General features: G+C 39.0%; 3 protein-coding genes across 3 annotated transcripts in view; 1 reads left to right on the top strand and 2 right to left on the bottom strand.

Annotated features, from left to right (window-relative positions):
* srp19 (signal recognition particle 19) overlaps positions 1-371 on the bottom strand; it is a 5,236-nt gene extending 4,865 nt beyond the window's left edge. Inside the window, exon 1 of the mRNA XM_049579381.1 lies at positions 111-371. Within this exon, the coding sequence (XP_049435338.1) occupies positions 111-148 (38 nt within the window). The 5' untranslated portion in view covers positions 149-371. The remainder of the gene's footprint in view (positions 1-110) is intronic.
* rsph14 (radial spoke head 14 homolog) overlaps positions 1-7,316 on the bottom strand; it is a 19,900-nt gene extending 12,584 nt beyond the window's left edge. The window contains exon 1 of the mRNA XM_049579377.1: positions 4,610-7,316. The gene's annotated coding sequence lies outside the window, so the exon portion shown is untranslated. The remainder of the gene's footprint in view (positions 1-4,609) is intronic.
* LOC125890647 (serine/threonine-protein phosphatase 2A catalytic subunit beta isoform) lies at positions 3,679-17,393 on the top strand. The gene is made up of 8 exons (XM_049579378.1): positions 3,679-4,098; positions 7,340-7,378; positions 10,544-10,714; positions 12,883-13,056; positions 13,333-13,422; positions 13,673-13,834; positions 14,669-14,787; positions 16,631-17,393. Exons 1-8 carry the CDS (start codon positions 3,997-3,999, stop codon positions 16,701-16,703), a joined length of 930 nt encoding a protein of 309 aa, XP_049435335.1. The 5' UTR covers positions 3,679-3,996; the 3' UTR covers positions 16,704-17,393.

The following is a 17,393-nucleotide window of genomic DNA, read 5'->3' as shown; positions in this document are numbered from 1 at the left end:
CCTTAAATCCATCAATCCTCTGTAGGGGTTTCACACAACGTGAGCGAGGGGCTAAGCGCAGCTAGCTTTAGCTTAGCTAGGCTAACAGGCTAGCTTCTACCGACACTCACCGCTCTTTATCGGCGGGGTTCTGGGTCAGATGAGCCATGCTTGGTCCGGTTGTTCGTCTGACTGCAGACGGTCGAGTCTCGGCTGAAAACAGCGGCTAACGACACGGTTTGATCCCCGTAAAACACGCAGCCATACGGCGGCTTCACGCGCACACTGACCGGCTGTTGACAACCAGAGGGTGCGCTCGATGCAACGGACCGAACGCACCGGTGTTGGTTACACTATGAAGTCTGTAAGCACCGCAACACGGCGGAGTGACCTCTGACCTGAGCGGTGTCGCAGGAAGTAGTCAGATCCATTTTTTTTTTCAAAAAAACAAAAACAAAACTTTATCGATACATCTATTACATGCAGTATGTATGCTTCAGATTTTTACTGTAAAAGTTGTAGAAAAAATATTTCATAAAATAATAATATCAAATAATTTATAATTAATTCAATTAATAAATAACTACAAATAAATAAAATGTTGTAAAAAAAAGAAATATAAGGAAAATATAAAACATTAAGGGTCTCAATCCATTAAAAAAATAACTTTATTGATACATTTATTATATACAGTATGTATGTTTCGGATTTTTATTGTAAAAGTTGTAAAATAATAAAATGATACTACTACTACTACTAATAATAATTTAATAATAAATTTAATTGCACAAGAAATAGAGAAAGAAACATGAGGAAAATAAAAACCTTCAGGGTTTGCTAAACAAATGGAGTAAACCTGAAATTTCTTCATAATCTATGCTTTTAGTTTTTGTTAAGGAATTGTTCAGTATTTTGTTTTTTATTTTGGCTCAGGGGAGGGCCATAAAACTAAATAGCTGCATTCTGTATTTATTTTTACCAACAATTTTTGTGTTTTCTTTAAAGATCGTCAGAATGACATCTTGCATTTAACCTCGGCCAGAAACTGTAGAAACAGAAATTATTATTGGATTTTTATACTTTGGACGTAATGTGTGACAAACGCTTCCGTCAGATAAAAACCATAATGTAATCTGAGTTTAAAATAACTGTATGTCGTCAAAATGTCTTTATTCTACATCTCATTTAAAATAAACTGTTTGCCCAGGATTTCATTTTCAACTTTTAACTTTCAAACATCAAAGCGTAACTTTTTTTTTATGATGTAACTTTATGCTTTTTCAACATTAGAACAGACAGCACATATAGATGTACAAAAACATTGAAAATTAAAAGAAAAAACAATAAGGAAAAGGACGTGCACATGCATGCTCATGCTGTCATGCAACATTTACACCACATCAAATTACGTGTCATGTTCATCCACTGAGCATGAACACATCACAGCACACAGAGCGAGAACAGGACCCAGAGAGGATCAGTTACCATGTTGATCATCTTTAATGATCATCTCCAGACAGGGACCCCAAATATTCTGAAAACCGTCACACTGTTATAAACTTTGTGAATAAGCTCAAAGGGAGATTACAAATTTAGATTTAAAAATGAGGGAAGTTCATGCATTCTCCATCAGCCACTCAGCAAATATCTGTAGCTTTGGTGAGATTTGAAAAACATAACAAAACAAAAAGAAGTCACACTCCAGCAGCCACCCCCCTGTGGAGAAGATTATTGGATCCTCTCTTGACATGTGCACACATCACCAAGGATATTAGTTTATGCATATGTTCATTTTTATATTCTTCTTATATTTATTATTTGCACCAGCACTTTTGTATTGATGTGTATTTGAATAGTTTTCATACTTAGGTACATTCAACCTCTGCTTCTGAAACATCAGTCAAAAATCAGGTTTGTAATTGTCAAGATGTAACAAGGTGATAAAATAAAGTATGTTTTTGTTCCCAGGACGCTGATCAAATATGTTTTTTTAATTCTTTACTGAACTTTATAGATACAAACAAACAAGTGACATTTTCATGACCAGGGACCAGTTGCACCAAACACACTTAAGTATGACATTTAAGGCTAAGTTTCTCCTTAGCTGAGGGACTTACACAGTTGCAAAGAATCCCTTAGAAAGGTTTCCTTACTTAAGGAAAAACTCATTTACTGCATTGAAAGAGATTTTACAGCGGTGACAGTTTCTATGGAGACTGTTTGTTTGTTTGTTTGTTTGTTTGTTTGTGAGGCCTGTTACCGTCTCACAGAGTCGTCTCACAGTTAGACAGAAGGAAGAAGAAGCAAAGACAAGAAAACCAGACTGGTCAGAGGAGGAGCAGATGAAACTGACGGAGGAATACAATCAGAGAAAGAACAAATTACAAAGTAAATCTGATCTAAAAATCAGGAATCAGAAAATGAATTCAGTCAAATCTAAAGTGTAAAATCAGAAGTGTATCCGCCAGGTTCTCCTGGTCTCAGAACTCTCTGCTCAGGGTGTGTTATTTTTAATTTATCACCATAAACATGTTACAGTTACGACAGAGTCAGAGGGACCTTAAGGGTTTTTTGTACCTTGCTTTGGTTGCTAAGGCCTTTGTGCAACAGTCAAGGGATTCCTTAAGTATAAGACCAAGAAAACCATAAATACTTAAGTGAACATTTTAAGGAAATGTTAAGGAGAAGACTTAAGCATGTTTTGTGCAACCAGTATCTTCTGCCTCAGGCTGAGCAAAGCAAAGAAATGTAAAACCACGTACAAAACTGACAGAAATCAAACACAAATAATTAAACATAAAATACATACAAACAACACAAAAACAGGGCGATCTCAAATTAACTTATAAATATCAAGTAATGAAAATAATTTAGGAGCTCTCTTGTGTTTATCAAGTTTCAGTGACTTACTATAATTATAACAATAACAATAATGCACTTTATTCACTGGCGCCTGTCAAAGCATTCAAGACAAAGTTATAAAAAAAATAAGCAGCAATGTATCCATGGATCATAAAGTCAAACAATTCAGTTATATACAAGAATACGTTAATAAATTAAAGACAAAAATCTTAATTATAAAAATTAGGTATAAAACCATCATCATAAAGTCAGTCATCAGTGTAAGTCTCGATATGTGTGTCACCACTGTGTTGCTGTAGAGTTTTAATTCAGTCTTTCAGTGGTTCAAACTGGGTTCAGTCTTAAAGTATCTACATTTATAAATTAAAACTTCCCCAGGAACAAGACCATGTCGAGAACAAAGTACCCTGATCAAATAATTACTTAAAAATGTGTTTTTTAAAGAATAATATACAATAATAAATGTTTTTTTATTTTATAATATAATTGAATAATTAGTATTTATTTTTATTCAATCATACAATTTGATGATTATTACTCTTCATTTCATAAAATAATACAATTTTATAATTATTATTATTTATTTTTATTTAATGATATGATCTAATATTGTTATTATTTTATAAAATAATATGATTTAATAATAATAATTATTATTTATTTAATATATAATTCAATAATATATATTTTTTAAAATAATAATAATAATAATTTAAATGTTAAAGTGGAAATAAACCGGTGGTGATGCTCTTGTAGTTCACCGTCTGTCCACGCGGCGTCGCTGGTGCGCTCCCTCTGCCCGCTGCTGAAATGCCCGAAGTGCCCGGATGTTATTGTAGCTAGCTCTTTTAGCAAATCGGCTAGCCGCTGCGACGCCGCTGCTTTCTGCCGCTACGGTCTGTCGCATCGGGGACATTCGACCCTTTTGACTCCCCCGGCCAACAGAATCCGTTTTTTAACGTTGGTAACTTAACGTCGGTAATTTATCATGATAGAATTTGACTGAAAGGCTCGTTAATTTTAGGTCTTATCATTGATTTCCCAACCGATTTGGCGGGACTGGATCGGGTTAACAATACGACGAGCTAAAGGCTAAAGAGCAGCTAGCAGTTTGTTTTTTCAGGTAGCTAACACAGCTAGCTCACCGCGGCTGTCATGGAAGACAAATCTTTTACTAAAGAGTTAGACCAATGGATCGAACAGCTAAATGAGTGTAAGCAGCTATCGGAAAACCAAGTCCGGACACTCTGCGAGAAGGTAAGTTGGTCACAGCCACCCGGGTTTTATTATGACTCAGTCCGGCCTCGCGTTAATGTGGCCTGGACTGCGAAAGGGGCTCCGACTAATTTCTGGAATGAAGTCACGGCAAGGCGGCTATTTTCGCCCCATTTTCGACCAGTCATTCTAGATTGTGCTTCTATCCCATCTCTGTACCATTTAAATAATTATTTAAATCTGATATTGTCGCTGTTTGCATCACCTGGCCCTTTAAACTGTATCAATCCACACGGTTATCCAACAGCCATCTTCTGAGGGCAGATAGGCCGAAAATTAGCATATTTTACATCATTACCAGCAAATACACGGAGCCTCTTTTACTGCCTTGTCTATTAACGTAGCTTCATTTTGCGCACAGAACAGAAACCGACTAATGTTTGATTCTGTGGTGTCGTTTTCTTAATTTTACATACATTTGTGTTCATTATTATACATGTAATGTTTCGCACCGCGCCCTGTCTTTATCGATCAACCGTTTCATTGCACAAACCTGACAAGCCTCTCAGCTTTCAGACGTCACTTCAGGGTTGTTGCACCATGAAGATAACTCGTCCGGTGGCTTTCCTGCATCATCGACCTTTAAAATGTCGTCACAACATATAACAGGTTTAAATAATGTCACAGAGAGGCTGCAGGTGATCATCTAATGAATGTGGTGATGATTAATTTTGGTTCCTTGTGAACAGAATGAATGCAAGACAAAGACTGAAAGCCTCAGGCACTGAATGAGTTGTATTTGGGGTAAATAATCCCATATTAGCAGGATGGGAGTTAACTTTTTAGTCTAGGGTTCCAGATTACCTTCTTTTTTTTTGGCTGGAGGATGAAGCTAGTCTAGCAGCCACTTGTATGTTCTCCTGGCATTTGTCTTGTGACTGGTGCTAATTTCTAATCCTGGATGAACAAAAAAACCAGTGAACTGAGTAACAATATGTATTTAGGGAGGAACAAAATAATATTGGTGTCAGAATCACCTTTATCAGCCACCATTTGTACACATGTCAGGAACTGGATCCCTTTTATCACATTGCTTTCATGTACACACACTAAAATAGACATAACAAATAAAAACAGGAACCATAAAGCTGGAAATATAAAGATAAAGAATTAACAGGACTAAAGATGTGCATATGTATGTGGTAAAACTAGGGATGCACGATATTAGATTTTTTGACGATATCCCAGTATATAACAACTCATTTGGCCGATATCAATATATCCACTTTTTTCTCCACTTAATTTTAGCAATCATAAAGACTCCTGTAGTGAATTAACATCATATTATATGTATAAACTCTTATCGTGATGGCCCACCAGCAGATGGAGACATGAAATACAGTACTTTTCAGTGTCTGTATTATCCTTCTGACACCCTGTGACCTCATGTGAGGACATCACATTTTGGGTTAACTTGACCTTATTTTCATTCTACTTGACTTAGACCTGTTGTCCTCGTTCGTGGTCGCAGCAAATCTTTTTTTTTGGTGTGTCAGACAAGTTACAATTGTAGAATACAGGTGTCGCACACTTTGGTTCTATGTGCATTTCTTATATTTCGATGACGTTTCAGCCTCCGGGCCTTCTGTAAGAAGGTGTTGATCTTGCTTGTTGATCTTGAAGAAGGCCCAAAGGCCGAAACATAACGCGTAGAAATAGAAGAAAAGCAAATGGAGCCAGAGTGTGGCACATTATAATTCATTATAATTCATTAAGTCATTATATTTTTTGGTGTGCGTCACTTTTATATTTTAAATAGTGTTAATAGTTAAGCAGGCCCAGCCTCGGCCTCTCAGCCACTGTAGTGTTTCCTGCAGTCGCTACAACCAATACTGACGTGTTAATCATCAAAAATCATATGTAACATATTAATATATGTATATGCAGCACCAGTGGCCAACAGTTAAATAAAAAAAAAATGTTCTACAAGGCAAGTTTTCTTTAAGTTTTTATCTATGCAAATATTGCAAAGAAATAAATAGTGAATGGATAAACATATCTGAATGATAATGTACAGTATGTGCATGTAGACATATACATTATATACAACATGTAGGACAGTGACACAGATGGTACGTACATGTTTAACTAAAAAAGGTAAGTTTAAAAACTGTAAAACAATAATGGCAGCAGTGGGTGTTTGGTGTTACAGGGTTCACCAGCTCATGTAATCAACAGTCATCATCCTCTCTAAACAGAATCCAAAGTGAAGTCTTTAAACGTCTGTATTAAAAGATGAATGGACATCATGCACTCTGCAGGACTGTAAACTTTGATCACCTTTTCATTTTGATAAAGATAAATCAATAATGTTGGTATTAAACATTATACAGCTCTTGTAAAGCTCTGAGCTTTATACGTGTCTCCTGGTGATGTTGTTCAGGGTCAATGCAGTAATAATTGCAGAAACGCCACTGACAGGAACTCAGTATTGTGAGGATTTCCTGCTCTTCTCTTTTTTAAAATATCATCGTAAAATTTCATATATTTGGATTTTTGACTGTGCCAAATACAAAAATAGTTTTTGGAGACGTCACCTTGCACTCCGGGATCATTTTTCTCTGTTTTCAGACATTTTACAGACAGAATAATTGACTGAAAGTGAACTCGTTTAAATTAGTCCGACCCTACGATAGAACAGAAGCAGACCTTGAAATTTCCTGTTAACCATGTTTAGCAATATTTGTAGGGCAGCAGCTCACGATGACGTTCCTTACTGATTAATCTGTAGATTATTTTCTCGATTTTCTTAATTAAACATTGAGAAAAGCCTGTTACAAGATCCAGGAGCTGAAATGACTTCATCATTTTGTCCAACCAACATTTCCAAATCCAGAAACATTAAATTTACGACAACATAAAACCAGTGAACGCAGCAAATCCTCACATTTGAGAACCTGGAATTATCAGTTTGGGCATTTTTGCTTGAAATAAAACCTAAACCATTAATTGATCATTTAAACAGTTGCTGATTAGTTTTCATTTGATCGAGTAATTGATTAATTCATTTCAAACACTACGGTGTCCTGTGAGGTCTGACACACTGCCTGCAACACCTCAAAATAACCCGTCTGCGTCGTGTCATTGAGGCTAAACGTGGATGCGTATGACATGAGTTACTGTTCGTCTGTCTGAAGAGTTTTATTTAACCTCCTGTCTGCTCCCGTGATCAGACGCACGCTCACTAATTAAAATAATACTCTGTGTGTTTGTGTCTCTGCAGGCCAAGGAGATCCTGACCAAGGAATCCAATGTTCAGGAGGTGAGTTTCCCCACCACACTGGTTGATTTCCAGTATGACTGGGCTGGTAGATACTGGGCGACCTGCAGGCCTTCAGGGTGGAGGGTTCATCTCGTTACAGAGCTGGAAGACTGATAACAAGATAATGAGATGAAGTAAACGTCTAATTGATGATTAGAATGATGGACACCAAACAGCAACATTTGCTCAATCACTTGGCTGATTAATAAATTATATGATTAGATAAAAATGATCAAAGGAGATTTTGATCTTCATTGATAATGTTAGTTAATTAATATGTTTCCAGGTTAAAGTAATAACTGCAGTAAATTGATCCGGTGCTTTCCCGGTCAGTCTCCGATCTGTTGGTCCTCGTCACAGACTGTAGATTAAATCATGCATCAGTTAATTAGATAATATCATCAGTAGATAATTTGATGATGAAATGTGTCAGTTCCTGCTCTGCGGTCTGTTTTCACTCATGAACCACAGACATTAAATGATAATGATGATGATGATGATGATGATACACTGCACATGTGACGTCAACAAACTTTTGAGTTCCATTTTACCTTTTAAACTTTACTGTAACAGTAAATATGAGTATGGTATAGTTTACTGAATGGCGTTATTGTTGCCAGGCAACCAGCCCATCACCTCCTCACCCTAACCTTCCTGTGTGATCAATCTATCCTGCAGTAATCAGTGTGTAGCTGCTGCCATGTTGAGGCAGAGGGTGCTGTCCGTAGCTCTGGTTGAGGGTGAGAGGCTGTCAGCAGATAAACAGAGATCTGTGTGGGTACATGAGACCCTAAAAAAGAGGCTGGATCATGGGGAGTACCACCAGTTGGTCCAGGAGCTTCTCCTCCATCATGGACGTTTACAGTACTGCACTTATCTGCTGTTTTCTATTCAGATGGTGCTAACTGTGCTTTGTAAAGTCGTATAGCTCTGGGTATCCAGCAACCACCACCACCAGTTTCTCCTCCATTGGTTACCAACTGTAAACTTGTTGTCGTGACCACCACAGAAGCCCCGCCTCTCACATCATCCCACTGGACAATGGGGAAAAAGAAGAGATGATGCAGGGACTCTTTTCTGCTCTGTGTTCAAGTTTTTTCGACTCCAGAGGGCTCAGGGAAAAACGCTGCGCGCCTAGAGCGCAGAAACAAAATTCACCGTTTTGTTTGATACGACACAGTGATGTCATGGCTCGATATGTTTTAAGATGCAGCTAAAAACAATAAATGCAATAGAATTTTTTTGATTTGAAACATTTTCAGTTTATTAAAACTGCCATCATAACGTGTGATATTTTGATGGAGCTATACCTGAGTGGCGGATCTTCTGGGGCATCTTCTGAGTAGCATATAAAACAAAAACAGCCCCTTATTAAATATAAAATGTAGTATGATGATGATGATGATGAGGATGAGGAGGAGGATGTGATGGCATTGCTAACCATCTTGCAGCGAGCTAGCTTAGCGTAGCTGCCTTACAGTGTGTCTCAGTGGAGTAGGATGGGGTGAGAGGGGAGAACAGCATGTTCCTGTGTTGGCCGTGTTGTTGAGAACATATTAAACACAGTTTGAGCTGTATATGTTATTTTCCAATTGTGATAGGATTAATTTAATGTATCTTTCCGTTTGTAATAAACCAAAATCCTCACACCGAATGGTTCAGTACAAATATGTGTACTGTCACATCCCTGGAGATCAGTAACCGTCATTAGAAATCAGTATAATAAGTGAAGTGAATCAGTGGTTTCTAACCTGTTTCAGCTCGTTAACCATTGTGTCCAGCAGTTGTTAAACCAAAGACAGCTTGTCTTTGTTCTGTTAAACTCATTCTCAGAGTCATAGAAACAAATCAAAGTGCAAAAAAAACAACAAGCAGAATCAGAGAAACGTAAGAACAGGACAACAGACTGGACCAGAGAGGGAACTAAAATAAATATGTTTTAGGAAATCACACATTAATCTCCTGTTTTTACAGTTTATCAGTGAGAAGAATACGAGTTCTTGTTAGAGTGAAGTTCTCGTGTTGATAATGGATGTCTTTATAATATTTAAGGAGAAACAGAGTTATCAGGACGCTGCTGACTCTGTGTTGTTCCTTCTGGCGTGTTCGGAGCAGATTATGACTGATTCTCTGCAGCCTGAACAATATCACACCTTGTTTACACTGTAAACTGTGTCCCTGCTGAGCTGCAGGCACACACACACACACACACACACACACACACACACACACACACACACACACACTCTCACTCCTCTTTATATGAGTCTCGTTAGAAACAAAAACCTGCCAGAAAACACATAAAAACACTATATAAAGTAAATCCTTTAATAAACACACTCATACATTTCAGTCCATGGTGTGTTGGACTCTTTATTTATTTCATGTATTCGCAGTAGGTCACAGTTTTAGTTTCCCTACATTGAACTATCTGATGTTTTTATTGAAGCACACAATGTCCTGTGTTCTGCTTTGTTTTTCCACATCTATCATGTTACGATTCTTTATCTAAATGAGGAAGTATAAAGTCATTTGAGGAAACACTTCTGTTTACTCAGCACATTAACAGTGTTAATTAACTGGTGACTCACAAACTGGACACCATCAACAGGTCTTACAAAGAACGCTTGGATCAGTGTTGGTGTTTTAATTTGAATTAAAGTGCTCAGGAGGTGAACTGGCACCTCTCCAGCTACCAGTCCATGCTCCATAATATGGTCCGGGACTTGTACCGGCGACCCTCTGATTCCCAACCCAAGTCCCTATGGAGTGAGCTACTGCCGCCCACTCATAATGCCGAACCTCGTTATTTTTCCGAATGATGTATTTGAATCAAGTTTGAGTTTTCCTCAGAGCAGTACTGCCTCCACATTCACACATACAAAGCTGCTGATATAAAGTATCTGTGATGTGGTTATCAGAGGAGGATGTTCCTCTGCTTCAATCACTCCATGTTTAATATAAAAATAAAAACTCTAAAGAAGAAATGGAAAAACCTTGTAAGTAAAACCTTCAGTCTGAAATATTTAATCACAGATTTTCTTTTTCCCAAAGTCAAGAACGGACCTCAGCTGAAACACTGAAGCTTCATTTGATTTAAATGTTTGTTCATCTGAAATGTGATCAGCTGTGGTTACTCAGTGACGCTGTTACCTGTGTGCTCAGGTGCGATGCCCGGTGACGGTGTGCGGCGATGTCCACGGTCAGTTCCATGACCTGATGGAGCTGTTTAAGATCGGAGGCAAGTCTCCCGACACCAACTACCTGTTCATGGGAGACTACGTCGACAGAGGTTACTACTCTGTGGAGACGGTCACGCTGCTTGTCACGCTAAAGGTAAACACACCATCACTGTACTGATGGTCTGTGTGTGTGTGTGTGTGTGTGTGTGTGTGTTCACTTCATTGATGAGTGTTTTTTAGAGTATATTAAGAATATTAAGAGGTCTTTGTTTGCTGTAGATATTAATGTTAGATACAATTATTTTAGTGTAAAAAAGGTTTTGAAATATCCTAAGATAACTCGGTCATATCTGCAGACGCCCTGTAAGTAATTATTGGCATTTTTATACCCACTATTTTCTTGTCATTTCACAGGTATTTACAGTTATAAAAAATACATAATTATATTCTAAAAAAAGGTCGTAGAAATCTGAAATTTAGTTCAACCAAATCTGCTGAAACTTGAATTTAAATGTTCAAAGACAACAGAAACCAATGCTAATGATGCGTTCAGGATCCGTCTTTGTGGTGGATAAATGTCATTTTAAAAAAAATACTCCACCCACAAAATGATGATTTGCGTATCAGTTACGCACCACGTGTTATGTTGAAATCTTAAACTATGTTTCTCTCTCATGCCTCCACGGTGAACAGAGGATCTGGAAGAGCTGAACATTCTTGATGAGTTGAAGTAAACGGCGACCACGTTTAGCAACAGCAAAACTACACAAAACATCTCTTTACAAACTCTCACACAACTCGTGCAGAATAATCCAAGTCTTATTTATCGAGTTGGATGTACTTCACAAACACATGACTTTCACTTAAACACTACAGTTTATAACAAGTCAGAACAAACACACACGGCAGAGTAGTGTGCCTGGGCGCACACTTACATTTGAAATCATACGTGTGGTGTGCTCAGGTACGCTCAGGGTGCACTAGTGTTGGTAGAAGTGTTTTTATATTGTAATGTTTTAGTTTAAATACTTGTGTTTATGAAGTACTGAGCGTCCGACTGGATAAATGAGACTGGGATTAATCTGCTCGAGTCGTGTGACGGTTTGTAAACAGATGTTTTGATGAGTTTTGCTGTTAAACATGTTTTTTGTTTACTTAAATTCATGAAGGATGTTTACCTTGTTTTGGGTTCTCGTTCACTGTGGAGGCATGAGAGAAAAACAAAGTCTTCTTCAGATATTGAAGTGAAGTATTCCTGTAAAGTCTTAAACTGGGACCAGTTCCATGATCCCCCAGTTTAACAGTAAACGTGTCCTGATGTGTGTACATGACTGTGGTGCTGTTGACAAGAACAAACAGGATGCTTGTTTACATCCTTGAGGGTTTTTGTCAGGGCCATGTGACAGATTTACCAGTGACTTACTGGGTGTGTCCCAGTTAAAGTCCCAGCACAGAGCTGCTCTGAGCTGGTTTGCTGTGGCTTCCTCTCTGTGTCACCACGGTAGACAAAATGGAAGACAGCGAAGCAACGTCTCAGTCCAGGAAGTAAACTGAAAGAAAAACACAAATTAATAAACTCACATTTAACTCGACTCGTTGTGGCTGAAGTCAAATAGAAACGCTTCTGTCGTCTTTCTGACAATGTTAAAGTTTACCTGTTTGATTATCAGCTGTGTCCCCGCCCCCTTCTCACTGTGTCCAGTAAAAACTAGTGATAATTTTGTCAGCTGTTGAGTCTGCCGGCTGCTGTTCAGCAGCTAACGGGAGGAGCTAGCTGCTAACAGCCATCGCTGCAACTAACAAACTCCACAGATCCATTCAGCAGCTCCACCATCCACAGTCAGACACACACGGCTGATTATTTACTGCTGAATTACAGCTCACAACTCACACCAAAGGAAACATCCTGGTGCAGACTATTTACTGGAGTTTACCAGCCTGTGGCTCATGCTGCAGGGCTGCTGTTGGCGTTTTCTAAAACAGTGCCGCTGTGGTTCAGAAAAGCATTTCTGCCTGTTTTTCTGCCCAAACCAGTTTCTTAATAAAGTTGATAAGAATCAAACAGCTTGTTTTAAAGTCGTTTGAGCATCCAGCTCCTCGACACACACAGCTCCTCTGAATCTCTGGAGGTTTCCAGACTTTGCTCGGCTCTGCGAGCTTCGAACCTGCTGACATTATATTGTTTGTTGTGATGAATCTGAGAGACTGAACCTGTTGATCTGCCCGAACAGTGAGCAAAGTTGCAGATAGATCATCTGTCTGACTAATTGTTTCATCTGTGACAATATTTTAACTGCCTTTTTTTTTTTTGTCTGGGTTCAGGTTCGTTTCCAGGAGCGAATCACCATCCTGCGAGGGAACCACGAGTCACGGCAGATCACGCAGGTCTACGGCTTCTACGACGAGTGCCTGAGGAAGTACGGCAACGCCAACGTCTGGAAGTACTTCACAGACCTGTTTGACTACCTGCCACTCACCGCACTGGTGGACGGACAGGTACGAGGGTTCGCCAGGAGAGACCAAATTTTCTTCATCTCTCTTTATGTAGCAGTGAAACAGCATCGACTCTTATGTCCTTCCTCTGATACAGGATGTTAGAGGATGTGGAAGGGAGAGAGATACAATTTTTTAACACTTAATGTGTTTGTGATGACAGAAATTTGGCTCAAGTTTACCTCCAGGTTGTGTTAAAATGAAATCCTCCAGCCTGGGGTTGTGAAGCTGCAGACGCTCTCTGATGCTTCATGGTCACCTCTTGTGTTTTTATTTCAGATCTTCTGTCTCCACGGAGGTTTGTCTCCTTCTATAGACACTCTGGATCACATACGAGCTCTGGACCGCCTGCAAGAAGTCCCACATGAGGTAACACAAACACATACAAACACAAACGTTGTTGATGGGCAGTGACGGCTGAGTTTTGAATAGTTTATAGTCAACAGTAGAGCTCTGCAGCACAGAGGAAGAACAGATATCAGACTCTGTGACACAGACAGAACTCGTTCATGGACATCAGAGTTGGTTTGAATCTGAACAGGAAGTTCACCTCAGACAAAACATGACGTCCTGCCCTGTAAAACACAACTGACTATCTCTGTCTCCGTGTGTGTGTCAGGGCCCAATGTGTGACCTGCTGTGGTCGGATCCTGATGATCGCGGTGGGTGGGGCATCTCTCCCCGAGGTGCTGGCTACACCTTCGGACAGGACATCTCTGAAACCTTCAACCACGCCAACGGCCTCACTCTGGTGTCCCGCGCCCATCAGCTGGTCATGGAGGTAACACACACACAAACACACACACACCTTCACATGAAGACATAAAGGCAGCTGAGACCAACTGAAACTAAGTGTTACCAAATATGTAGAATAGAGCAGTAAATTAGTCATTTTCATTATTTTTTTGATGAGTATACAAAACTTAAATAATTCCAAACTGATGTCTTCAAATGTTTTTTTATCCAACCAACAGTCCAGAAATGTTTAATTTACTGTCTTTAATGATAAAACAAGCATCATATTCTCGTGTGTTGAGCTTCAACCTGCTGTTTTTGGCATTTTTGCTTGAAAAATGAAAATAAGTCATTTTCCTTTCAGTCGACGAATCAGTTAATCAAATGTTTGTTGGAATTTTAAAAAGACTTGTTTGATCTCGGCAGATTGAAAACCACAAATGAAAAGAAACGTTTAATATTTTAAGCTTCAGTGTTTTTATTTTAGTGGAGCTGACACACACACGCTCCCCCACAAGTGGACTGAAGGATCCTAAAACCCTCTGGTCTCCATGGCAACACAATATAATGAAGTTGTGAGGGTGCAGTGCTCCTCTAACTCCTGTTTCTGGGCCAGTTTCACACACTCACACACTCACACACACACACACACACACACAGCTGCAGCAAACTGAGCGTTTAAACACATCCTATGTTCTTTATTAAGAACGTGATTGATCGTATCTCTGATCAGAAGAGCAAAGTTTCAGTCGACTGGTGGTGATGAAATTGCTTTGAATAATAGATGTGTCGTTAAAACATCAGACTGTAGTTGTCCTCCTGCAGATGAACACAGTAAAATATTCACCAGTCTAACCAACTCGTGTTGTCGCACCTTCAGGGCTACAACTGGGGCCATGATAAGAATGTGGTGACCATCTTTAGTGCTCCAAACTACTGCTACCGCTGTGGAAACCAGGCAGCCATCATGGAACTGGACGACACTCTGAAATACTCTTTGTAAGTATAAAGACATTAAGAAATCACACGTTGTGTATGAATAACAAATACAGGGTTCAGAGATGGACCGAATTTATCTTCTTAGATTTTTGTGTGTTTTCACAACAGAATGTCTACGTCATGTAAAACCTCGCTCTACTGCACATGTAGCCACAAAATTATGTTTTAATCATTTGCAAGACATAAATACAGTATAATCATGACATCATACTGAGTTTCAGAGAGCCCACCGTCTGTGTTTAAAACAACATATGTTCAGAGGACTGTGCAGACTGTTGGCAGTATTACAGAATAGATGTTGTTATGAGGTCACACAGCCGAGCTCTGATGTCACACACTCAGCAGAGATGATCCTCGTGCACCTGAGTTTTATTTAGACTGAGCCTCAGGTCTCTGTTCACTGCAGTCACATGTTGAATTAAAGAGAACAGGTCACATGACTGATGAGACACTTGTTTTTTATTGGTGTGTTCTCACCTGACAGAGGACACAGAACAGAAACTAAACTGTGTGCGTGACCAACAAAGCTCTGTGAACTCTATTGTTTCTATGGTGAAAGGTTAGACGAATGAAAACAAGTGGTTAACGTCACGATGTCAGTCGTGGTCGAGGTCACATGACATCCACTCCCGTCTGTCACAAGGTTTATTATGTGTCCAAAACTGAGACTGAAAGTCGTCAGATTCTCAGAGCTCGTCTCTGTTCGCTGAAATCTGAACTGGTTCTCACACAAAGCGAAGACAGAACTTGTCATGAGTCGTTTCCTCAGCTGCGGTTTGAGAAGTTTTGACTCGCGAGATTAATAATTGATCAGTCGATAGGATCAAGGCAGAGCAGCTTTATTTGGACAGCACATTTCAGTCCATTCACCAGACCTCTTCATATGAAATATAATAAAGGAAACAGATTTACAGCAAAAGAGAACAAAAAGATATAAACGGTCAAATTAATTACCAAATGATTTACAATAAAAATACATAATTGAAAATAGCAAAGTGCAGACGAGGTGCAAAGATAAAAACATTATTCAAAATGATGCGGTCGGATCGATGGCTGAGAGGAGCAGCTGTTGGAGAGTGAGGCGACACTGCGCCTGACACTCTGCTGCTCCGTCTGCAACACCGCCTGTTTAGTCTACATCAGCCTATAGAAATGTCCTCACAGGTCTAATGGAGCACTCATTAATATGCGTTACAACAATGTAGCTCCTCTGCTCTCAGCTGTTTAGGGTTATTTGGTAATTTTCCTCCATTTTCCGTTTTATTTGAGACGTTTCCTTTTTCAGATCTGGAGTCAATAGCTAGCCTCATTAAGGAGACTCAAGCGCAGTCATCAATATTGAGATTCGGCAGATTTTAGGAGACAGCGCTGGGCCGTAGACGTACAACACACAAAGCTGACGAGATGTTAAAACCTTTTTTTATTCAGTGTGCAGGCTGCACATTTATACAACTGGACAATGCAAGAATCACATCAAGGCTGCAACGATAAAGGCAATAAACATAAACATGTAGAAATAAATACAGTTATAATATAAAATGTTTGATGAATGTTGAATTATGAAATAAAAGTCCCCTGCTATAAATAAAAGTAGTCCTTTAAAATAACTAAAGAACTAAACTATATAGACTAATTTATTTGTATGTTTATTCCCTAATTTTTTCCAGGATTTTACTTCATCGTCATATTGATTGATTGATTGATTGATTGATTGATTGATTGATTTAATGTTGACTCCGCAGTAAATGGCTACATCATCAACATCCTGCATTAAACATTTTACAGATTAATGTTGAATTGTTTCGATGATGTCATCAATAACAAACTCTTTCTGCCTCCTCAGCCTTCAGTTTGACCCCGCCCCCCGCCGCGGCGAGCCCCATGTGACCAGACGCACTCCTGACTACTTCCTGTGAATGTCCAAAGCCATCCCCGTCAATCATCCACGAAGCTCCACCCCCTGCCCCTCCCCCCACCTCACCCTTGTCATTTTGGATGGAAAGAAGATATTAATAATAATAATACTGTACCAGGGAGAATAGAAACAAACGATTGGCTGATGAACCAAGATTTTAACGTAAAGAGCGGCCCCCTCTACAGTCGTGTTTTCAATATGCTGTCATTAATGCTGTGCTTCTGGGGAAAAACAACACGTACAACTATGATCTGTTTCTTTTTTTTTTTTTTTTTTCTGTTTATTACATGTTTGAAAACGAGATAATAAAACTACCAACGTGGACCAAATGTGCCATATTCTGATCCTTTTACAACATGTACAATGCGCGCAATGTTTCTTTTGTTTTTCTGTTTCTGTTCTGTTTTGTTTTTTTTTTTCTTTTTTTTTAGACCAGCACTATAACCCTACCTACCTGACGACATCACCACCACACCACACACCTTCATGGCATATGTGCTTTTTTTCTGTTGCAAGAATAATTTTAAAAAAGGAGGAAAAAAAAAAAGGAAAAAAAAGTTTGCTTCAAGTAGTACAGCTGTCAGTTTTAGCTGTCCAGGCTGCAGCCGGTGGTCATCTCAGCAAGTATATTACTGTAATTTGAATAAAGACAACAGACGTATGAAATAAAAATGTCCTATTGACAAACTAC

The sequence above is a fragment of the Epinephelus fuscoguttatus genome, linkage group LG6, assembly GCF_011397635.1.
Source record: "Epinephelus fuscoguttatus linkage group LG6, E.fuscoguttatus.final_Chr_v1".
Classification (NCBI taxonomy): Eukaryota; Metazoa; Chordata; class Actinopteri; order Perciformes; family Serranidae; genus Epinephelus; species Epinephelus fuscoguttatus.
The sequence above is the reverse complement of the archived record's forward strand: the minus strand, read 5'-3'. Positions and strand labels throughout refer to the sequence as shown.